The sequence below is a fragment of the Pomacea canaliculata genome, linkage group LG1, assembly GCF_003073045.1.
Source record: "Pomacea canaliculata isolate SZHN2017 linkage group LG1, ASM307304v1, whole genome shotgun sequence".
Taxonomy (NCBI): Eukaryota; Metazoa; Mollusca; class Gastropoda; order Architaenioglossa; family Ampullariidae; genus Pomacea; species Pomacea canaliculata.
This window is the reverse complement of record NC_037590.1, coordinates 22,886,652-22,910,551: the sequence shown is the minus strand read 5'-3', so window position 1 is coordinate 22,910,551 and position 23,900 is coordinate 22,886,652. Positions and strand designations below refer to the sequence as shown.

At 36.0% G+C, this 23,900-nt stretch overlaps 3 protein-coding genes across 8 annotated transcripts in view; 2 read left to right on the top strand and 1 right to left on the bottom strand.

Annotated features, from left to right (window-relative positions):
* Positions 1-9,481, top strand: part of LOC112571313 (regulator of G-protein signaling 7-like) — a 35,761-nt gene extending 26,280 nt beyond the window's left edge. For 3 of the 5 annotated variants that reach the window (XM_025250235.1, XM_025250228.1, XM_025250243.1), the window contains exon 15: positions 284-9,481. In XM_025250235.1, the coding sequence (XP_025106020.1) occupies positions 284-494 (211 nt within the window). In that variant the 3' untranslated portion in view covers positions 495-9,481. The remainder of the gene's footprint in view (positions 1-283) is intronic. The other 2 variants (XM_025250253.1, XM_025250261.1) reach the window with 1 other exon arrangement.
* On the bottom strand, positions 5,744-18,821 carry LOC112571340 (protein-lysine N-methyltransferase EEF2KMT-like). 2 transcript variants are annotated; one of them, XM_025250273.1, is made up of 8 exons: positions 18,669-18,821; positions 18,328-18,468; positions 17,735-17,845; positions 17,015-17,092; positions 16,650-16,705; positions 14,493-15,070; positions 13,605-13,757; positions 5,744-12,756 (listed from the first exon to the last, which is right to left on the bottom strand). In XM_025250273.1, exons 1-8 carry the CDS (start codon positions 18,780-18,782, stop codon positions 12,653-12,655), a joined length of 1,335 nt encoding a protein of 444 aa, XP_025106058.1. In that variant the 5' UTR covers positions 18,783-18,821; the 3' UTR covers positions 5,744-12,652. The 2 variants fall into 2 exon arrangements, with proteins under 2 accessions (XP_025106058.1, XP_025106068.1); XM_025250283.1 differs by lacking the exon at positions 18,669-18,821 and having other exon boundaries at positions 17,735-17,923; positions 18,328-18,457.
* A 45-nt stretch (positions 18,822-18,866) lies between these two features.
* LOC112571347 (RNA-binding protein with serine-rich domain 1-like) lies at positions 18,867-23,176 on the top strand. The gene is made up of 6 exons (XM_025250298.1): positions 18,867-19,025; positions 19,797-19,949; positions 20,730-20,882; positions 21,364-21,599; positions 22,600-22,735; positions 22,820-23,176. The coding sequence occupies exons 1-6, from the start codon at positions 19,015-19,017 to the stop codon at positions 22,926-22,928; spliced, it is 798 nt and encodes a 265-aa protein (XP_025106083.1). The 5' UTR covers positions 18,867-19,014; the 3' UTR covers positions 22,929-23,176.
* Positions 23,177-23,900: the final 724 nt, after the last annotated feature.

Sequence of the window (23,900 nt, the reverse complement as noted above, 5' to 3'; positions counted from 1 at the left end):
GCTGTGTATACTTCTTAGAGGATTGGGGAAATTGGGCAATGAGGAGAGGATGGGTGCTGCTAAAAGCTCTAACACTTCACTTCCTTACAACCTTATGGTCATGGTACTACCTTCACTATTATTAATTGCAGAGATATATCCACAGATAAACATATTGACACTACTGTAAATCAGGTACTGATAGTGCATAGTGGGTTTTACCTTCAGATGAAGAATCCATAATTTTTAAAATATAAGGCAAGGTTTATAATTTTATTGATTTATTACTGTGTCTGTTGCACAGTGAAAATTCTCCCAATTTACCACGTAGACATGAACGTGCCTCATCCACAAGAAGTGAAAGTCCACGTAAGAGCAGACAGCTACAATTGGAGGTACCCAACAAACACATGTCCCTGCATGTGATGGAAGTACGTGGAGATTCTTCCTCTTGTCTGGCATTATCTGTACCCAGCAAGACCAATGTTGTTGCACCTTGGGAAGGTTCTGAGTGATGAAAGAAAACCAATGAGCATACAGGCATTTTGTGCCAACATCCTTGCTGAAGCAACATTTAACTAACATAGCTGCAGTGTTTTAGATATCATATAGATCATTTTGAAGAGTTTTGCTGTTACAACATACTTCTGCAGAATTGATATTTTTATGACACCATAGATTATTGACATTGTGCAACTGTGTTGCACTTTTCTCCCATTCAAACTGGAGTAGATAACTGAAGTGTTTATGCATTGCCTTGTATTGCAAGACATGAAAGAACTGAAACATGGTACACAAGGAAATGGCAAGATCACTGACTTAATGGCAAGCAGATTTATTTTTAATTTCGTTTACTTGGTATTTAAAAATCTTAAAATATATCCTTCTTCTTAATTGTTATTATCTCCAGTTTCACAATAATTTACATTTAAGGTTAGAATTACTTTTTTACTTAAATTGTTGAGAATGGTTTGCCCTGTCATTATGACTGAGCCTTTTTCAGTTTCTGATGTAGTTTTAAATGACTAAATTAAGTCTTTATTTGACCATCTGCAGAAAGATGATTTGAAGAAGAGAATAAAACTAATGTTATGGAATCAGCTTACGTATATAGTAGTGGACAGCAATCAAGTCTTTATGACCATGTGTAATATGACGAACTAACACTTACCTTTCATACACATGATGTATTACACACACAACACAACGCTCAGTGAGCCCCCACCAGAGAGAATGAAGAGATTTGTAGGTGAATCGAATCAAAGAAGCACAAATTTCAAAGGAATGTCACAGAGAGTCATAAAGAAGATGGCGGAGAAGACAGTTGTGTTTTTCCACTCGGCCATTTTTAGAGCAATTGTTTTCTCTTTTTACCACTCCAAGTGATGTGGAACAAATGGCGCACGCAAGACACCATTCGTAACAGCAAGACATACCACAGCTCACTACACCATGAATATGTGTATTTCAGTATATGGGGTACATGCATATTTGCTGTGCTTTTTCCCCCACTAGGTTATATTTTCATAACTCTTTAAACTATGTAAAGTTGTCAATCATGTCAATTTAGTGTTTGAACTTTTATACTAAGATATGATTGTGTATAAATTGATCTCGAACTCGATGCCTACAGTGTCCATTACATTTGGCTGTCTGCTGAAAACTGATCAGGTTGAATGCACATCCTTGGCAGACTTGTGGTTATTGCAAAAGCAAAACCAAAAATTGAAGTAAATGTATGACAACATATCCTCCTCCTCCTTGAATGCTTAAGCAGAAGTGTTCTTCCCTTACATGCATAGCTCATATTTTATAATGTGTTCAAAGAATCTTTAAAACTTTGACAGTTGACTTTTGTGTTATTGACAGTTTAACACAATTTAAACAACTGAATTACTGCCTGCTGTTAGATAAGTAATAAATTATGTGTGTGTGGTATTAGCTCAATGTGGAAGATATGCAGTTGCTATTGGTGTGAGATAATGACGCAGTTGGGAATGCATTCCTTGGTTTATCTGCTGATTTTAGAATGAAGATTTTGACCTTTCTTATATGTAGCCCTAAGGAACCAATTTGAACTAATCAGGTGCTAGGGGAAACAAGCATGAAGCCTCTTTATCTGTACCCTTTCTCTTAGCTGTTGCTTGAGGTGATAGAGCATTATCATTTTCAGTAATAATGGTGTGTTGCTGAAAAGTGATTATCAAAATACCATCAAATTTTACTTCTAGAATGTTGCTTTGATGAAACATTGATAGTGACAGGTACTTTTAATCATAATGGAAAATTAAGAACTGCTTTAGCATCATCTCTATTTTCAAAGTGAAAAACAACACATTACTCATTCCCTTTTGCTAAACATAGCAATGTCATATCCAAAGAGAAAGATTGAAGGAAAAATTTTAAGTAGGATTTTAAATGTAATTTGGTTTTTATAAAGCAAAATAAACCTGTCTTTGGCTGGAGTGCAGTGCTATATAATTTTTCTTATTGTAATAATAATAAGAATGGCAGGGGTTTTGTATACATATCCTATATGCAGCATTTGTATTGGACTGTGTTGCCCTTGCCACATATTTACTTAAGGGAATAGAATAACAAAGAAGATCCATGTGTTCCAAATAACCACAAGCCTACCGCAATTTTTATTACTTCCACAATACAAATTCTTATTTGAATATGTTGTACAGCATAACTAGATGATAATGGATATCACGGCTTACTATTTTCACAAATGCAAACTGCTTACGAACTGGCTATTAGTTTGTTTGGAGTTGATCATCAGAACTGTTAAAATAGAGCTATGTTAGAAATGTTTGTTGATGGAATTATCAGGAGCATTGAAAACAGTTCTATTATGTCTCCACTGGAGTAATTGTTGCAAAGTTTAGCATGAATATATTGAAGTGCATTTACAAGGAAATGCATGGGTGTTTTTGGAGGGGTTTTAATTGTGTGACATGTATCAGATCTGCTGATAAAACAAGGAAACTGGTGTGTACAAACAAAAAGTGAAAGCTTCAAATGACCCACAAAAATGTACCGTTATTGTCACTACTCAGTACTGACTGCACCTGTGCTACTTTAGGTTAGTGAGCATTATGTGGTGTTTTAAATGTCCAGCAAATGGATGCATTTTTGTAAAGATGTGGTGAGATTGGCATCTCTTGTACTTATGGACAAAAAAGAAAATAAGAAAGATACAGGAGAACACTACACAATGTGCAGCAATCTCACTTTTTGTGCACAGGCATGTAGCATGTGCTGTGAATGTTTTTGTTGTGTTTTTATGAATGCTACTGTTCATGAAACACAAGCAGCCTTTTCTCCCATGAAAATCTTCTACATTTATGCACAGACCAATGTATGTTATCCAGTTAGTTGAGACATTGTTGTTTTCTAGGTGGTTGAGATAAAGCTTCAGAGTGAGTTGTCATGAATAGCTGCAGTTTTGCTTGTGGTCTTTTAAAAGACTCCTCTTTCAAGAATGCAGTCATCAACAAAGCTACACTTGTTCTTGTTGTGATTCGTTTTGTGTTTATGCAAGTTCAGTGTGAGATTTGGGGTTTTTTTCCATCTCTGCTAAGATGCTGACATGAATGTTCACTGCTCATAATGCACAGAGTAATGAACGAAATATAATCTCAGAGCTGCAGGAGGTGTGCTCACTTGTTTATCAGCAGCTGTATAAATTCTGATGAACAAAACCTGCTAAATCTTTCATTGTGAACCCATTTTGACTTGCATAGAGGAATGGAACTGTAGTGCTATTTGTTTGCTTTCTGGGTGATGTTTGTAACAGTAAAATTTCCTTGAGACCAGTCGAAGGAAGCAGAGGCTTCTGCTGGATCACTCATTGTATGTGCAATTATATAAATGTTGGAGATCAGGTACACCCGTAAATGTATCATTCTGATTGCACATTATAGTATAGAGCTGTATGATGAGGGTGCAAGTTTGTGCATGATGTGAATAGCTCAGCAGCCTAATAGATTACCATGGATGAGACATTGGTTTAATTAATTGTTTAACTGAACATGTTATAAAAAGTATATATAAGTAACATGATTATAAAGGCCATTTGTTGACTCTGTAACTGTTTGAGATATTGATTATAGTAGATAAAAATGGTGTATGCAATCTTTCTATACGCACTTTTTTGTTTACAGTGAAATGTTTAGGTATTTTTTTAAAAGTGTACATGACAAACTGTGAAGTGCATTTAGCTAAAATGATGTGAGCAGAGTGAGCTTTTAGATCAAATCATTTTTCTGTGGGTGTCTGCTTACAAAATTTTCATTGCCACACTAATTCATCGACAATGTTCTCCAATAAGATTCTTCAAATGACAGATATTTTGTGACATTGGCATCAGTTTCGTTTAATGCATAATACAACAGTAAGAAGATCACAGAAAATGTCTCAAGTCCTTTGTCCATTAGGTCTATGTTCTTGGTATTTCATGCCATGTTCATCTTTTCCTCCTGAAAGTAAGTTTTATTTATCTAATTTTTTTCCCCTTTTTATTGTCATTTTTTCCCACTCTTTATCACTATTTTTTACTGGTTTCAGATCACCCATAGACAAGAAAGCATCAAAGTAATTAAAACCACTTATGGTTGAATCTAAAGAAAAAAAAGTACATTTCAGCATTTTAAATAATAAAAACTGCTTTTGTTTGGTAAGGTATTTTCAGTTTCTCTGTAAAAAACATTAGCAAATCGTTTGAAAGATTTTACTTTAGACTTTTGTGCATATTGTATGTTTTCAGTAGCTTCTTTCCCATATATTTAAAATAATGACAAGTTATTTTGTCATTGTTACATTGAGTGTGTGGAGGTGTTTTATCATGTACAACGATGAAGTAGTAAATGCGATTTTGAGGCAAAAATATCAACATAAGTTCGTTCTGTGTGTTAAAGCTTTCTTTCTCCATCAGTAAATGATTAGAGATGGATATTTCTGTTTGGCATTTTTAAATATCTTGGGATAATTTTATCCAGTCTTATGCTGCTTAAGTAGCAGAGTAGGTTTAATCAGCAATTTTTCCATGAGCTGTTTAAAAAAAAACCCAACTGTATCAAATTTTGATGCACTTGTGCTGATGGACAGATTACTTGGGTCTGGAAGAACAAGTAGGTTTGTGTAGTAGTATAGCACAAAGTGCTTGTTGTCTGCAAGATAACATATAGTTGCAGACAAGCAACAGCTGATATACCTGGTCCCCATATCTCTCCTTCTTGGAGACACTACACATCATCAGCTGTCCTTCAGTCACCCTCAAGAATTGAGTGAAGGGGGTCCACTTCAGTTCTGGCACAAGCATTTTTGCTTCCTGCACTGCTACAATAAACAGTATGACTTTGTTTTAACTGTGTTTGAAATACCACATAAATAATGCCAATCAGGAACTATTATCCATAGTTCTTGTGAACCTTTCTGTAAATATTAGACCTGTTCACTGATAATTTGTACATAAATCTAGTAGACTGGCATGAGGTGTACAACTACAATTGCTTGGAGAGCCTGTAATATATTTTGAAAAAAAATTCTCATGTGACAAAGAGTGCAGTGTTGGCACTGCTACAGCTTGTCAATACTGCTGGTTACAAATTGTTTAGGCAATTGTTCATTCAATGTGTTCTTTGACTTTGCATCAACTTTCCTTATGGGATCAGCTTTATGTGTTATCTTTTTTAAATGGCATGTTGCATGTTACTCAGACTAGCTACACAGCTACTGTCACTGGGTTGGTTGGGTTTTATTTTGTTTTGTTTTGTTTTTTTTCCCTTTCTTCATACATGGAAGAAGCTCTCTTTCTTGTATTGTTCAGTATGCATTTGAATTTGATGTACATATTGCAGGGTTACCTGACCAGCAATGAAATCAATTTTTACGGGTGAACTTTGTTTTCTCACATAGTAATGTTGATGGCAGATCGGGATGCATCAGCGAGTGTCTTGAATGCTTTTTTGCTCTCCCTTTTCCTCTCTTTCAACCTGATGTTAAGAAGGGATCTCTTTTACCCCACCCTACTCCCCACCCCCATCAGTTGATTCAGCTTCTGTTGCTGCAAACTCCCATTTGAACATTAAGTGTGAAAGGTGACAAAATCAAGGTTCAACATCTGTCAATGGTGTGATCTGATTTTGCTTCACAGTTTCTTTACATTTAACTGGCCATAGAGAAAAAGAATTCTTTTTCAAGCACCTTGTCAGATTCCACGTAGTATATTTAAATAATGTCTTGGTCAGATTCTCCAGTGCACAGCGCCTGCCTGTCTTATAATCCATCTTCTCACCATGACTGTGTCACACTTACCATTTATAATCTTGGTGTGGAGCAGAACATTGCACTCTTCATTTTGTCTGTATTCTGCACAGCACCAACAAGCACATGCAGTGAGGTGGTTGATACTGCATATTCGCATGTTTACACATATCTTTGTATGTGCACCTCACTTGTGCAAGTTCCTGCTCACGTTAATACACACCCAGTCTCTGTCTTGTAAGGAAACGTAAGAATGAGTTCTTAAAGGCAAATAACAGATGACCTGTATTATTAGACAGCAGCACATTAAGTACTTTGTGCATTGTTAGTTTTTTGGACTACAAACACTTTCTGCCTGTTTCCGAATTCATCCCCCTCCCCATCCAAAAGGGGTTAGAGCTCTAAAATCTATTGACCATAGCATTTATAAATTTACAAGTCCTAATACTATCTCAAGTCATGGTTTTAGCTTTATTACCTTGCTTTCTGAAGTTCCAAATGGGCTTGCTTATTTTGTCTGGGTAAAGAGGCACTTGACCTAGACAAATGAATGCCATCGCTTCATGAGTGATGGCAGAAAAAGATCAGCTAGACAAAGATAGATTAAAAGATCACGCAAATGTTTATTAGGTAGCAAGTCTTGTACTCCTATCTTCCCTCTCCCCCTCCCCACATGGCACATGGTTGTATTTCCAACAGATGCTTCTCACCAGCAGTTTTTAATATAGGCGAAGATGTATTTTAGTACTTCAGTTAAGAAAAAAAATAGAAGAAAAGATCATGTGGTGTATGATTAATTATGCATGCTGGAGATCATATAAGGGGGTTAGACTGATGCACAGGGAGGGGAAGAGAGTGATGAAACTTTGGATGACAGTGAACTCGTAAAGCATTGTATCTGTTCTCTTTAAAATGCATGTTGGTAAGTGGACAAACATTTTAAACAAATCATGAGTAGAGTATAATTATGACGCGGTCATATCCTGGAAGCACAGGATTGTTAAACTGGATTATGAAATTTTTACTAGTCAGCTGCCCTCTCCGCAACACAGTCTTTCATATGGCTACCTGTTGTTAACAATGTTTTTAGAAATAATGTTGTTAAAGTGCAAAATAAAAGTTTTATTTATTTCAGAACTGTATAAATTGCATAATAATAGCAGCTGACAGCCTTCTTTGGTTTTAAAGTGCAATTTTAAAGTTAAAGTGAGCAGGGTCTTATGTAGTATTTGGTCATCAAATGAAGACATTTGTTTGCAAATTTGTAATATGTTTGGATTGGGATTGTCAGGTGTTCATAGAGTGCTTAAATAGCTGCAATATAAGTTTTAATTTGCATCAATTTTACTTTTCAATTGATTTAAATTGAGGGGTCATGTAAATCTATAAATGCTGTAAATAGTGTAATTTGTTTATATAGTTTATCTGCTGTCTTCATATAGCATCTGTTTTTGTGGCCTCCACAAAGATGTTAAAATATCAGTATCGTTTATTTCTAGTTGATTTGAATATTAAATGTGATAATCTTTTGTTTAGTTGTATCATCACATTTTTGCATTGTTACGATGGCAAATGTGGTTAAGAAATGTTGACTCTTTGCTGTCGATGAATCATTTACGTGTTGCAAGGCATGTAATTTTGCCTATAGGATCACCAGTATTTCACTTATGTTGATAGTTTACAAGGTATAGCGCCTGTCATTGGTTTGTTTTTATTTTTAAACATGGACATAGCATTTTGCTTCAGATATTAACTTGCTTGTTACTATGTGAAAGAGGAGGAAGATGATTGCACTTGATATGTAAAATTATGCTAGCATGCTGCTGTCATTAACCTTTGTTGCAAATCTTAACAGACATGTAACAAGTCATAGAAATTTTACTGTGTTCATTAGTCTGTTGAACAGATCTCCTTATTTATATATTCATAATCCCACCAGACAGTATTTGCTTTGTTGATTTATATATACTTTTTTTAATAGAACATTCTAGTCATTTATTTTTGAGACTTTTATGTATTTTATATTTTTGAGACATTTCAGCCAGACATTTGGAATGAATTTTTTATCATCATCACTTTAAAATTTATTAGGGTTTTTTGGTTTTTTGATGCTGAGGGGTGTATACATTCCAACTTTTCCTTCAACTCCACTTTACCTCTTTTTTTTTGCCTGTAAGTGTAAGGTAGGCTGTTTCTTAAGGATGCACTGATGTAGTGCAGATAAACAGAAGAGCCATGCATCATTTAAACATGCTCAAGTGATCACATAGCGTGGTTTGGTGTTCAGTTGGTCATAAAATGTACATCTTACAGATAAAAATTACATTAACAGGGTAATACTTCAATATTTTTTTAATTTCTGCATGAACAAGCAGTCACAATAGATTCTATACTCCCATTCTCCTAATACATGTGTACAGAAGATAACAGGGATTTATGTTGCAATACAGCTGTTGAGAATTTTCGAGATATATGATTTCTTGTTCGATGATCACATAAAACAACAGATTCATTATAGCACAACCAACAAAGCTAGGACCTCATTTATTTAGTTCCAGATATGACATGAAAATGTGCCTGCTTTGTTTTACAAAAGAAAATTTATTGTGGCTTAAAGTTCCTTAAAATCATATGGGTAAAATCAGTACCCCCAACTGAAGGGCTTCACATTTAGTTTGGCTACCAAGTATAGGCATGCAGGTAATTGCAGATTTTCAGTTTAAGTCATTAAGAGGAATTTTATCACAACACTTCCGTTGACCTGCATATGCAGGGGGATAAATTTGTATTGACTTTATAGCTGTCACTTGCAATGAAAAAAATATATGTCTATGCAGTTCAACATTTTCTTCTCTTTCTGCCTGCACGGTGTTAACACATGCACCTACATTGCCAACTGTATTTTCTAAAGCTCACCATCTTAAGTCTTATTCTTTAGACCACCAGTCCATTTATTTGGATTTTTTTGCTGATGTGAGGCACCATGAATCGAAGGAGCATGTGTGCTCTGGAAAAGGGAATTATTTTTTTAAGGTAATTTCCCTGCAGTTTTTCTTCCAGGCACATGGACTAAGTTGATGCATGATGTAGAGACTGAGCTTTGTTGTTTGCTTTTGCTGATACTGCACATCTTCATTAACACTGAGTTAGCCTTAAAAGTAAGTGCTGTAATAAAGATGCATTTTGAAATGTTCACTGCTCGAAAACAGTCTGAATAAAGGTAGACAGATGATATGCTCTTTGTCCATTTTTCTTTCTGCTGATTTGAGATTTTATACTATTCCTACAAATTACATCATGTGCAAGATGTATCTTCAAGTGAACATTTCAGGGCACATATGTTATTGTAAAAGAGTTCCACACTTTAGACTGTTGGAACATAATTATTCAAAAACTGCATAATAATCAGACAAGTTCTTTAAAAGCCAAATATTACTTGTGTAAAGTGTGAACATGTAAATGACAGAAGTTCTGAAGAAGAAACACATTCCAGGTAGCTGAAGGTTGTAGAAAGTTCGAAGATCCTTTAAATAATTTGTGGAAGTATGTTCACTTTAGTTATATGGTGGCCAATTTTTGCTAAAATGTAAGAGGTATTGGACATGGGTACTTAGAATAGATATAACATAGACAGAATATTTGCATCTGTAAAAGAAATTGATCCAATTACAAAACAAATCTTTCTTTAGAACGCCCCCCCCCCTTTTTTTTTGATAGTCTTTGTGCACAACTGTTTTACAGAACTTGGTGGAGCTAAACTTCAACACTATCTCTACCAGTGGCACTAAGTAAAAAGGGTCTTAATCAAACTTTGGGAATCTGGATCCAATTTTCTGCATCAATAGTACAGGCCATAATGGTCCCGATGAAGCAGCACCATAGGAGCATAGACTACAAATCCCTCATAGTTCCCATCCTGCTGTACAGAAGATGATAATTCAGGCATTTGATATCAAGAGCCTAAGAAAACTGAATCATTACGAGACCAGCAATTTTGTACGGAACACAGTACCCTTTTGCAACACCTAAATATTCTGGAAAAAGTAAAGCAGTGCAAGCTGGTTTGGCCATGTGACTTTGCACAATACTCCTCAGAGTACCTTGTAAGGTTGTCAGAGCTGAGTGGACTCAGAGAGAAATGACTGACAAACATGAAGGATTACTGCTCAAGAAAACCTTGTCAGCCGATGCATTCCTTTCCCTCCAATAACCAGTACCAGCAAATCAGCTAAACTAGTCACCAGTGGGTATCAGTCAAGAGTTGAATGAATGAAAATTCCCATGGCTACAGATGCAAAAGAATTTAAGACCTCTGTTTATCTAAAAGGCTTTTCTATTCTTAATATTAAAACAATGTGAAAACAACACTATTTTTGTAGCACGAGTTCTTTAGCAAAGCACCAAGCAGCTTTACAAAAGATCCTACTAGAATGAACTACTGATTCCTTAACAAACTTCTGTGTGTGTGAAAGATAATTTAAGTCAACAATGTCAATATACGTCCAAACAAATGTTACTCATTAGACTGAGTAACAGAAGAAAGTCATCACTTAAAAACTCGGGAAGCATACTTCCAGTGCCATAAGATTACCACTTACACATCTTACCACTTCTGGATACAAAAATCATCAGACCGATCTTGTACAATAAAAACCTCTATCTCTCAATGAAATTTCAAAATTCTACAATACATGCAAAACAATATTTAGTATTCTTAGTACAGTCTTCTTTTAAGTTTCATCTGGTAAGCTGACACTGAAATCTTACAAACCACAAGAACACACACCTCTGTGATCATACTCAATTTTTTTAAAAGACAGTATCAAGCAATAAAATAAATATCACAGGGTAATATTCCTTTTGCAGATACCCGTCAAATCCAGTTACTGTTCTTAGCTGTGATAGTTCCACACCACACATAATAAATGACAATAACCATGAAACTGAAAATGTGTTTCCATCCATGTGCAAGTGCATGTATGTAAGATTATGTGTGACAGCACACATACACATTAGAACAAGCTAATTTGTATAAAGACATTCAAAAGTGGCATAACTGTCCAGTGTAACATAACAAGAGATCTAGTTTCTCTTGAACGAAAAGCAGCATAAAAGCAGCAAGCATGTTTTCTTGTTCTTTGACAAAAATCTGTTTCAGATTGTGTTTGATAATAAATACGCTTAAAACCTTGATGTAAATGGTGATTTGCTCAGTGACATGAGTTACAACATTAGATCTGAATTTATAAAAGTGACTACTATTAATCTTTTATTTTTAAAAGCTGTAAAACGCGCAGTCTTTTGAGAAATTTCTGTGTGACATCATGATTAAAGTAATTTGATCAGAACAATTCAAAAGCAAAGAAATTAAAAATTAAAAACATCTTACTCGTGATGTGGAACTAAAGCAGTCAGAAAATACAGCTTGCCTACAGATACGCCTGTTTCTTACCATTAAGATCTCATAATATCACCTAATAGTAGGAATAAGCTTTCAAGTATCCCTCACTTCTGATACTGAATGTATCTGCAGATCCACAATCTTAGCCACTTCAAGAGAGGCCATTGCATATTCATTTGAACAAGGATTCGGTCTTCCATGCTAAACATCGCATTTTCACGGTGTTACTCCTCTCTCTCCTGCATTCATCAATCCTTTGTTGCTCTCATACTAGTAACTACAAATAAATCATCTAATAAAAATAAAGAAGGCTAGATCATCAATGGCTCAAAGAAGAGGAAAGGGTGAGGTACGTGCCCAGACGTAATCCCACTCACAAGAAATGTCTACAAAGTTGCACAGTGACAGATTCACAGAAAGTAATGCACTTGAAAAGCAATTCAAATGTTAAGTTGGGTTTAGGCAATTGATACCCATATTCTGAATCATGGCCAATCAAAACTTTAGGTTGCAAAATAATCATTCACTTACAATCACATCTAAAACACAAGTTTGGGCTGATTCATGAAGGCCCTTATGGAATCATTGTACAAAATGGGGCAAAAAAAGGCTTGTGTGTGCAAGGCTCTTTTACATAAGTATACATGAGGTAAAACTGGATTTTTTTTTTTTACCTTGACATTTTACAGACAGACTCAAGCTTACATTTTGGAATGTCATTATCAAAAAGCACAGAAAACTTATGTTAATTCCTTTACAAAGTGCCTAGTACCTTTTGGTGCCAAACCGTTGTTCTTCATTTACTTGCTTACATAAAAAGTAGAACATTAAAAAGGTGACCTTTTAAACAAAACTCCTCAAACTGATGCTCCTTAAAAATGTCATTAAAACATGGCTGTGACAGCATATGAAACTCCTGGGCATGGTTTGTAGGTATGGAAGCAAAAGCTTTGTAAGACATCATATTTTCCTTGTTTCCTATTTAATGATGGACAATTTGCTCTACTGCAAAGTTATCTGAAGAATTTCAATAGGAACATTTCGATCATAATGGAACACAGTCTGCTTTGGTCCTTCCACCACCCCATAACTGAGACCCTCAGAGCCTGTTCAAAACAGAAAAAAAAAGACCTAATTTTTAGCAATTCTTGTAAGCACATAGGATGCAAGCTAACTTTCTTGAATTTTTCCATTTCTCATTTACAATCTTAATACTAAGTAATATGACAACTATACAGTGTCTTTTTTGACAAACATAAATGATACACAGCTGCAAGCACATATCTCAAGCACATTGCACTTACTAATGTATGTTTACTTTGATGTGAGTTAATACTTTATTCTATAATAATATTTATAGTAGATAAAATGCTGTTATTAATGTTGATTATCCATTAAAGATTTCAAATAAAATAAACACCTGACCATGTGCCAAGGCATATTTCATAATGTCATTTAGCCTCTGAAATTATGTCCTCAAAATTTGCTTTGCATCGTAGATTTTTTTTTCAGAGCCACTGTTATTATAAAAGGGATAAGACACCACTAAAATAAAAATGGACTGGAAATATGTTGATGTTTTTGCCTTCAAATCCCCAAAATATCCTATGACCTTTCTGTGGATGAAAAGACTACTTCTACTAAACTTGTTTAGAATCCAATAAACAGTGTAGATTAACATATATACATAATGTGCACACATGCAACCCACCCAAGCATCTAACTCACCCACCCATCAATCCACTACATGCCGTAGCACCAGACTCTGCTTTATAAGATATACATTTGAAAAAAAAAAGGCATATTATAGATTAGATCTACAATAAAACACTGGGATGGCACATACTGCATTACAGATTAATAAATACAATTTTGTAATACCTGAGAAATATACATCCAGTGAGTTCATTTACACTTGGTACACAAATTTATTTCAGCAAAACAAGAAACTCACTGAGTGCAATTAAGAAGGCATCTCTGGTGTCCTCATTGCGAACAGTGGAGGCCACAAAAGCTTTCTTGTTCACATCTGTGGTAGGCGATGGTTGCAATAATTGCCTTAGCAGCTGCACCAGGTATGGGATAATACTTGTGTCATATACCACATCTGTTCAAAAATAAAAAAGCAGGAAAGCACTAATAAATTTCACTTTTATTAGTTATTACAGCTATTTGTGTAGTCATTTTCTTGCTTATTAATAATATAAAAGAATCCATCACACTTGCTAAAAAGATGACATCAGTTTTATCTAGAAGAGGCAACATCCCACATGGTATACAAGAAGATGAACATAGTTTTTTAACACTGAACAAGTAGTTTTGAAAGTGAAAGATACTTAAGGTCAAATTATTTGTGCCTGTTTAAAATATATCTGGGTTCTACAAATTAAACAGCCCAACGTAACTTCAAAATGGACCTATAGTAATAATAATACTAATAGAATAATGGTTTGATCTTGAAAAAGGATGGCAGCATCTGACTATGAAAGGCAGAAGTTCCCTATTTTGTCTGCAAAGTAGGGTTTTCTTGGAAGTTAAGATATATATATATGAGAAACACTAGTGTTATTGGCAAAATGAAGTGATCTTGATATGTAGATAAATGATGTAGGGTAGGCAATTAGGGTGCTGACCCTAACCCTGACCCCAGTAGCTGGATTGTAGCAAAAGCAACAGGGATTCTTTTTGTTTGTTATATAGTCCAAGGACAGTGCATTTTCTATTTCTTTTGCAGAAGTGCTGCTGAGTTACATGTATAAACACACAGTAATTCCTTAAAAAGAAAGTAATTAAAAACGCATAACCTCTCCTTAAGAAAATATATTTTAAAAAGTAATCTTACCTGCAGCCAGCACCACGTCTGCTTGAACATTTTCCATCATGTCCTGTTCAAGATCCTCCCAGTCTAGATTACTGATCCGAAGTCGTGGATCTACCTTCAGTACTGCTGTCTGCTGTCTGTTATCTAGCTCCCAGTAATTACTGTTGACCTCTAACTTTGCTCCACCCAAAGCCAAACTATTCTCCTCGTTAACCAAAATTTCATTTTCCTCTCCTTCCTGCCTCTCTTCTAGCTCCAGACTGCTTGCCATGCCTGATGAAGTAATATTTTCTCCATCTTCTAATCCTTCTACCAATCCATAATCTGACACGATACAAGAAGAGTCTGTTGTTCTTTCTGTAGTAAGACTTAACTGATGTTTGATTTTCTGCAACATCTTTTTATCTCTAAGAGTGATTGTTTCAGATCCTGAAAGCTGAAGCAAGGTTTCAGGAGGAGCAAGATTGTCTTCAATATTTTTGGCCAGAAGATAGAGCACTTCTCGATGACAATCTGTGAAGGTGTAGCTGCGGACATTGCAACTGTGACATGTCACAATACCTGTCAGACCCAATCCACAGCCCAGCTCGATCACATGCCTAAAACCAAAAGAAAACAATAAATCTCTTATTATCTCATTTCCCAATTTCTATGTGCTGTTTATAATAAATTTGGTGTTACTCCCTTAAAATCCAATCTCTATAAAGATGAGCCTCAAGTGTTTCTGAGTCACTGTCACAGAGGGTGACATAAAGCTAACAGCCTGCACAGGGTAGCTGACCACACCTGCTGAATGACTAATCGGTGGTTTTTCGGGTTTGTTTGTTTTTTTTTAGATAGTGAAACAAGAAGAGGGGGAAGACAATCAAATTAACTGTTGCAGGCCAGTCCTTCACTTCCCGAGGAGACATGGCGAGTGCCAAGACACTATGTGTGGAGGAGTGGAGACTGCATCTTCCTAGAAAGGTGAGATATTCGTATTTTTGTACATCTCGGGTTTTGTATGTTGAATTTTTTATGTATTCTTTTAAATAGATATGGATGAGTAATTTTGTTCTTGTTTGTAACTGTCAATAGGCGCAGTCTGCAGGGCCGGGAGATGGGCCATGGAGTGAAGGGCCGAGAGATGGGCCGTGAGTGTTTGGGAGTAACCGGGCAGATACCATGAAGAGTTTTTGTGTTGTTTCATTTTGTGAATTGTTTAGTTTATCGGTATCCTAGTATATATGGCTCAGGAAGACAACGTCTGACCCCAAGAGGCAGCGTTTGATATATTGAGTAGTGTAATCACTCATCCCCTGAGACGGTGACATATTGAGTACTTGTTGCTTGTCCTCAGAAACAGCATCATATTGTGTTGTGAGGTCGTGGAGATGTCAGTTATGTTTGTTTTTTTTTTGTATGATTGTTTTTACGATTTAAGATAAGTTGTGAGTGTGAAAGATATTTATATTATTAGATTTATGAAACATTAGTCCCCAGAGACAGCTGATACAGTGAAAGCAGTGTTGTGCCAAACTTTACACTTCATTATTCTTAAGCTGAACATCAAGAAAAGGAACTTTCTCTCAGAACTATGTTTAGAATTACAGATCATTAATAAATAATAATATCTTGGATAGTAGAAAAGATTGACTGATGTATGTTTACTAGAGAATTATTTCTAAAATTTACTGTGCATTTTTATTTGTTAAAATAATTAAATATATACAAGCCTACAAAAGAGGTGGAGCTGTTCGTGTAAAAAAGAACGCACTAATGTCCAGGCACTTGTGGGAACACAAGTGTCTGACAGACAACCCCTTCCCCCCAAAAAAAGTTACACTTGCAATACACTAACACGAACACTGAAAAAATTTTCATGTATTTATTTTTTTATAATATCTTCTCATGCCTTTCTCTCCTCTCTTTGTACTATGCTTCAAGCTTTCATTGCAAGGGACAGGCATGTCTGTAATACATTGTTGTTAGTAGTACTATTCCTTATTTTTGCAACATCCACATACATAAAGCTAGCATTTCTGACAATGGTGATCTAAAGCATTATCAGAAGATAAGAATAATACTGACCCAAATTCTTTCCGAAAATTTACTTTGAGTATAAAACTAAGCTGGGAGAAAAGGATTAAACAGAATCACTATTGGTCAATAATTTTTCACTCTACTCTCTATACTCACTTATCTGTGAACACATCTTGATTTTCTAGGACCCACTCGGCCAGGTGCTGGGCAGCCTTTAAGGAAGGAAGCAATACTTACTAAGTTACACCCACCCATAAAAAGAGGCACAAAATATATTTGTATTTTTTATTTTTGCTTTTGTTAGCATATGTTGAAGATGAAAGAATGTATGACAACTATAAAAAATTGTTAAAAAGGAAACAAATAAATATTAAAAGCAATGTTAAAAGTAGATATGACCAGAGGAAACATTTTGAAAAAAAATGCACATGCAAATTAGTTTGTGTTTGCAAAAAAAAGAAGGATGTTTTCAAAATTCACACATACAAAAACAAAATAAAATCACATAATTTACTTCTTACCTGCCATGTGCTAAGCCCTGTTGTTCCCTGTGATACAAGAGTAACAGACTCTTGCAAGTGCACTTTCCCACCTGTAGGCTGTGAAATAAAATATCCATGTATTTTCCTCTTTCAGATCCGATGTTAATAACTTCACATTCCATTTTCACAATAAAAATTACAGCTTAAAATTACTTACAGTTACTGCAATAACTTATACCAATTAGTATATATGCACTACATTGTCTATTTTCATAAGCCTATGCTGTTTGAAATACCAACCAAATTCTGGGAATAAGATGGCCTGAAAAGATCTCCAACAGTTGCCTGTGGAAAAGAACCAACCAGAATGCCACTAGCCAAGACATCAAAAAACACAAAAGGGACTGGATAGGACATACCCTGCTGACACCATTGCCAAGCAGGCACTTGACTGGAACCCTCAGGGGAAGAGGAGAGTTAGGAAACCAAAGCAGAATTGGAAAAGAACAGTATAAAGTGAGGCAAAGGACATTGGAACCACATGGGCCCAACTGAGAGGGGACTGCCCAAAACTAGGTCTGCTGGTGAGGTGTTGTTGCGGCCCTAAGCTCCTCAAAAGAGCAACAGGGAAAAAACTATGCTGTTTGAAAACATAATATTTTAAGATAAGTATCAAACCAAAGCTAAATTTCTTGCTTTCTCCTCATCCCTCTTCCTTTTTTGCCACACACATATGACGTATAATTTTTCTCAACTTACCAGAGTGTAAGTCTTGTAACACAGTGTATCATCATCATCTTCTGCCTGACTCAACAGTTCTGTATAAGTTTCATATACTTCATCACATATTTCAGCATCCAGCATTTCAAGCTGTACAGACATAGCTTTGACTGTTCATTGCACCAAAGTACTTGTCATATAACATCTGAAGTATCAGTAAATTCAATTCTGGCAACAAAATGCATTTAAGAATATATAATGTTTGTGGATAACTTCTGGTTTTAGAAATTGTTGTGTTCATTGTATACACTAAAACAAATACTGTGGAAAAACTTGATGGCTGTATCTGTCAAGTCTACTCAACCATTACAAAGGACTAAACTAATGAACTCTGAGAAAGTGTGTGTGTGTGTGTGTGTGTGTGTGCCTGCACATGCAAGTGTAAGTGAGAAAGGGTGTGTGTGTGCATATGAGAGTGAAAGAGAGATGGTATCTCGCATTTTTCTACCTATTGTTAGGATGTTCTTAAACAATGTGAAAATATTAAAAATATGCTTTATGAAGAATTGCATACAGAATGTTCTTACTGGCCCTAAAATAAAACCAAACAAGAACACCTCCTCTTGTGTTACCTTATGAATAAGCTCTTTCATAAACCTCGTGCTGTAGCTAAGAGCGGGAGGGTGGTGTTGACAAATTGGATGTAAAACTGTTGCCTGAAGGACTTTCTGCTGGAGGAAAGGAGTAGCCACTAAAGCAGCGGTTTCTTCATCCTATTAGCAGAACTTCATAGTTTATTTTATATTCTGGAAAAAAATCATATTTATTCGTTTTTTGAATGGAAGACTTTCTCTCCCTCTCTCACTTCGGATTGTTAGTTGGATGTTGAAGTATAATAAGACAAAAATCTGCAATGTTTCCCATCAAATATGGTAGTAAATAAATAAGTAAAAAAAGACACAAAATACTTTACCTTCCACTTCATTTTTCGGATAGGAACCATTTCTAGGAATTGAATGCTAAGACGTTCCAACAACTCATTGACTTGATCTTTATAGCACACATCTGGAACATAGGACGCAGCCATTTTTTAATCTGTTAGTGAACTCATTTATCATTGGTTGGTTAGTACGCGAAGGTGTGAGGCAACCAATCCGTCTTCTTGTACTAACTTAGATAGGAAAGCGTAGTTTGGCGTGAAGCTTCACACCACGGACGTACATTAGTTCGTATTCACACGACTGTTATTAGAATAGTAAAGGTCTTTTGGTGTGTTTGTGCTTATCAAGACAGCGTTAAGAGTTTTGAAAGAGCCGAAGATGCCAGCAACGTATGTATACAAATTTATGTGAAATTTACACATGTAAAAATTAGAAAGAGCGAGCGGCTGATTTCTAGACACGCATACTTACAAGACTGTTCAAACAAGGTTTCCCTTTGATCCGCAACTGATTTTGACAAAATCCTGTAATAGTTCTAAACTTAGATGTTATTGCACTTTTTATGTCTTTCTGGAATTTTAATTTTGACGCGATTTTCACAGTGTTCGCGTAAATCTTTTTTAAATAATAAATGACTTAAGCGACTTCGGGACTCCCAACCCCCACCTTTTATTTTTTTTCAGCTGATTCAAGTGGTACAGCTGACAAACCTCAACATTTGAGAGTATTTGCGTCATTTATGTTTATTAACTATCACTTTAAATGGTCATTTGGCGCTTTTTGTAAATAAGCAGCTTTTTTATTACTTGCATTATGCATCAGATTAAGGATGCGTTGGTTTTTCATTTTTAATATATCAGTATCTGCATGCCCTTAATATATACTAAAAAATAAATTGCACAGGACCAATCTATAAAAAATCTATAAAAACATTTTTCGAAACTGTACAGAAAAGGCGGATATAGAATTTAGACCTGTGATATAACCGTGGCCATCATTTTGTGGCAGTCCCAGGATGGGTTTTCTGCATTCTGTTTCCCTGTCTTAAACATGTTAAAGGGGCTTATTATATATCATTATTCAGAATATGCTGCCATGTTTATAGTTGTTTTCATCTTAGGAACACCCGCTCAAATTTTCTTACATCACTTTTATTTCAGACGCAGTAAAAGCCCAGAAAAGAAAAAAAGTCAAGCTGAATCAGAGGGAAAGAAAAGTACAGAAAAAAAGAAAGATAAAAAGGAAGAAAAAGAAAGAGGAAGGGACAGGCAGAGACGGGGAGGCTCATCAAGTAGTGGATCTGGAAGCAGTTCGTGAGTTGCAGCTATTTATGATTTCTTCTAAATTTAAGATTTCTTTCTTCAACCCATTCATCCCTTTCTTGCATTCACATTTTCGCGATGGTCCTGGCAGAGGTAGGACGTGTCTGTACCTCGGTGGAAAAGAAATGCATTTATTTACTTAAAGAAAAACTTCTCATGGCCTGTGTTGGTGGATCAACACATCTGAGTTACAACATCTATAGATTATGTCTAAGAAAATTCCATGGATAAAAATTTTTCAGTGAAATTTTAGTAAGAGAAAGAAACTGGGGCAAGAGAGAGAAATTGGTTTAGCTGAATGGCGAATGGTAATCACCTCAGTAGAGAGCGGCTGAGCAGTGTGATGTCTGTTACTCCGGTTCTTTAAGATATTTGATTGCACGAAAGACTAATGGCTCCAAAAAAGATAAATGATATAAAAAAAAAAAGAAAACAGGTAACCAGCACTAGCGAAAGCATTTTGAGCATGTCTGAGCAGAAAACTGGAGGATTGGAAGGAAGAGAAAGACAACAGCAAGAAAGGGCAGACAACGTCAATCAAACATGTTGATCTCAATCGCGTGACCAACAAACCCTCTTGACCCAAGTTTTCCTGACTGCTAACATTACAAACAGGGAGATAGCAGACCAACTGGAAAATTTATTGAAGTTTTGTGCAAGCAAGTGGAGAACAGGTATCGCTCACTGAGAGAACATATAGACAACAAAATTGAGTTCCTATTTTCCTGCTTCCATACTTTATTGTTTTCGTAACCTTTTTTCATTTAACAGGTCAGGTTCTAGTAGTCGCTCACGTTCATCTTCTGGAAGTAGCAGCAGCAGTGGCAGTGGCTCCAGCACCTCTAGGTCTGGAAGCTCTAGTAGCAGCCGGTCTTCATCAAGCAGTGATACCAGTGATGACCGTGACCACCGTCAGAAACAAGGGTTAGTCAGTTTCTGTGAAATTAGAAGTATATTTTTCTTCTTGAACAATGTCTCCTAACCTTGTCATGTGGTCTTATTATGATATAAGGTGACTAAATATTCAAAAGTTAACGTAAAAGAATGAGAACAAATTAAAAGAAAAGTATGTAAAAGGAAAAAGGTCTGTGTTGCTTCTTTCCACTGTACCAAATATTCCTAATTTTAGTCTTTCATTAAATTCTTGAGATCTTGAAGTCTGTTGGGGAACAAGGCTATAGATCAGGGGTGGGCAATTAATTTTCCCAAGAGGCCGTATGAGAAATTGGGATGGTTTTAGAGGGCCGGACTAATATAGTTAACTCAGTTTTACCCAATACTGTATATATAGTATATAAACTGGCGGATGAGCTAGAGGGCGGGCTGGTCAGAGACAGGAGGCGGGCCGGCCCTTGCCAGGTCTGCTATAGATGATGTGGTAAACATTAAAGAATCTCAATTTCAGAGCTGCCAAAAGAAAGAAGAGAAGCCCAACTCCCAAGCCCACAAAGGTCCACATTGGACGTCTAACACGCAATGTTAACAAGGACCACATTCAGGAGATATTTTCTATGTACGGAACCATCAAGTTAATTGATATGCCAAATGATCGTACTCATCCAAACATGTCCAGGGGGTTTGCCTACATAGAATATGAAAATTCAGAGGATGCTGAAAAGGCTATCAAATACATGGATGGGGGTATGTTTTGTTTTTTTCTTTTAAATTCTATATGTTCTGTTTCCATGTATTCTGTACACATTGTGACTAATGATATTTGGAAATTCCTGCCCTTTTTATATGGCCTAGTAACATTTGTAACTTTGTTGCTTTTTTTTATAATTATTGTTCTTGCCCTGCTTGGTATGAAAAAAATCTATCCTTTTTTTGTGGCATTTGGCTTGTTCAGTTATGTCATGGTGTCAGTAGACCTGGAAATTGAAGAAATTATTAAAAAGAAGAATTTATTGGCCAAGTGATGCTGCACTCAGAATATGAATTGATGGAAGTGAGGGGTGTTTGGTGTTTTATGCCAAGCCAGCAGTTTGTTACTCCTTGTTACTCCTTGAGGAGCATAGAGTCGCATCAACACCTCACCAGCAGACCCAGTTTTGACCTTTAAGCCCGTCTTCTCTCCATCCTCTGTTAGCTTGCTCAGTTTGGTTTAAGTATACTGCTGCCGATGAGATAAGAGACTAATGTCAGGTCCTCTAGCTGTTTGGTAAAGGTCGACTGGATACCTGTGTTGTCTTGGGTCGTCTTGCCCATGATCCAGTCTATGACCATTAGGAAGATTGTTGGTGATAATATGCAACCCTGTCTTATGCCAATCTTCATTACAAAAGGTTTAGTGAATTTACTGTTGGGCTTAACTTGGCAGGACAAATCTTCGTACAACTCCTGATTAATGCTTATGAGCTTAAGCAGAATGATGATACTGAGGGTGGTCAGTGCATGATCTATTCTGGTGAAAGCTGCTTGTTCTGGTCTCAGTCTCTTGTCTAGTGCCTTCTTCAATCTCTCTAGTATTACCCTTGTCAGGACTTTGCTGGGGATGGACAGCCAGCAACTAAGGCTGTATCATGGTAAGGCATTACCACTTAGGTGAATGACCAAATCTCACCACTTATTGTAATTATAGCAGCTTGTGATGCAGTCACAAATTCACCTTTAACAAATTTTCTTGATTTTTGGCTCATAGGCCAAATTGATGGTCAAGAGGTGACAGCAGCTGCAGTGCACATGCCAAGACCAGCAAGGGTGCCTCCAAGACGGAGTCCACCACGCAGACCTCCACCTCGATGGAGAAATTCACCACCTCGTTTTAGAGGTGGAAGGTAAGTCGCATTCTTAGCTTCCTATTTTAAAGAAATTAAGATAGGTGTGAACATTTGTGATCCAAATTTTTATGTATTTAACAGATCATCACCACCACCACGCAGACGCAGTCCACCACGACGAAGAACACGATCTCGTTCCCCAGCAAGGCGTCGTCGTTACAGTCGTTCAAGTTCCAGTTCTTCGCGTTGATGTTTTGAAAGTTTTGCAGTTACGTACATTAATTTCATATTTTGATTTGGTCTGTATCATTTTATCTTTGGATTAGTTTGGGTCTTTTTTGTTTAGGACAGGGTGTTACTCAGCCTGTTTCATTACTTGTCTATTATGAGCTAGATGACATCTAGTGGAATTAATGTCATTTAAGTGTTTTAGTAAAACATATTGTAAAATTGTTCACTTGAAAACAAAAAGTTCAATAAAAGAAAAGTAAAAATGGAGAAAGTGTTCTTGAATTTTGCTGTATGCTTCTCATTAAATTTTTACAGTTTCTTGTTCTTCCATGCAGTACATTTTTAGACTATGCATATCTAAGTCATCGATAAAACTATGTCCCCTGTGATTCCAGTTAATGTCAATTGTGAAAAGCATAAATATACAACTATACCAACATGATGAATACTTTGTGGAACTGAAAACTAAATAATTTTTGTTTCTAAAAAACTGAATTATTTTTAGAAAATATGAATTGACCTGAACTGGCACTTAATGTAATTTTCAAATCCACGACAATGTCAGTAGCATTATAAAGTATTTACAAACCCAGAAATTACTATTTATCCAGGCATTCTGATGCGGCTGGTGCAACAAGCTTTGTTCAAACGTTTACCTTAAAAGAGACAGCCATAATGCACACTTCATAAACAGAAGTCCTTAAGCAACATTTTTTTTTTTGGCATGATGGATAATGTAAATGGGTGAATAGGACATGACAAATGAAGGACATGACACATCTAAGACACACAAATGGAGTGAAAGGGATTTTTTATTTCACTGAACTCGATGCTGCAGCATAATAGCTGTTTTGGACAAACTATGGTTTATCTGTACACTGGGATCATCCTCTTAAAAATGCAATCTAGTCCACAGCTGATGCAGACCTGGAGATTGTACTAGCAACATCTTGGGCTAAAATTGGGCAAGTGTGACTGCAAAGAATTAACA

What these genes read in the sequence shown, in the direction of transcription:
- LOC112571340 (XM_025250273.1), bottom strand. Translation starts at nt 18,782, where the DNA reads ATGGCTGCGTCCTATGTTCCAGATGTGTGCTATAAAGATCAAGTCAAT. An exon ending in CAGGGCTTAGCACATGGCAG is followed by an intron (nt 16,706 to 17,014) that starts GTAAGAAGTAAA and finishes CCTTCCTTAAAG; the next exon opens with GCTGCCCAGCACCTGGCCGA. An exon ending in TGCCTTCTTAATTGCACTCA is followed by an intron (nt 12,757 to 13,604) that starts GTGAGTTTCTTG and finishes TGTTTTGAACAG; the next exon opens with GCTCTGAGGGTCTCAGTTAT.
- LOC112571347 (XM_025250298.1), top strand. An exon ending in AGTGGATCTGGAAGCAGTTC is followed by an intron (nt 19,950 to 20,729) that starts GTGAGTTGCAGC and finishes TTCATTTAACAG; the next exon opens with GTCAGGTTCTAGTAGTCGCT. An exon ending in GACCACCGTCAGAAACAAGG is followed by an intron (nt 20,883 to 21,363) that starts GTTAGTCAGTTT and finishes TCTCAATTTCAG; the next exon opens with AGCTGCCAAAAGAAAGAAGA.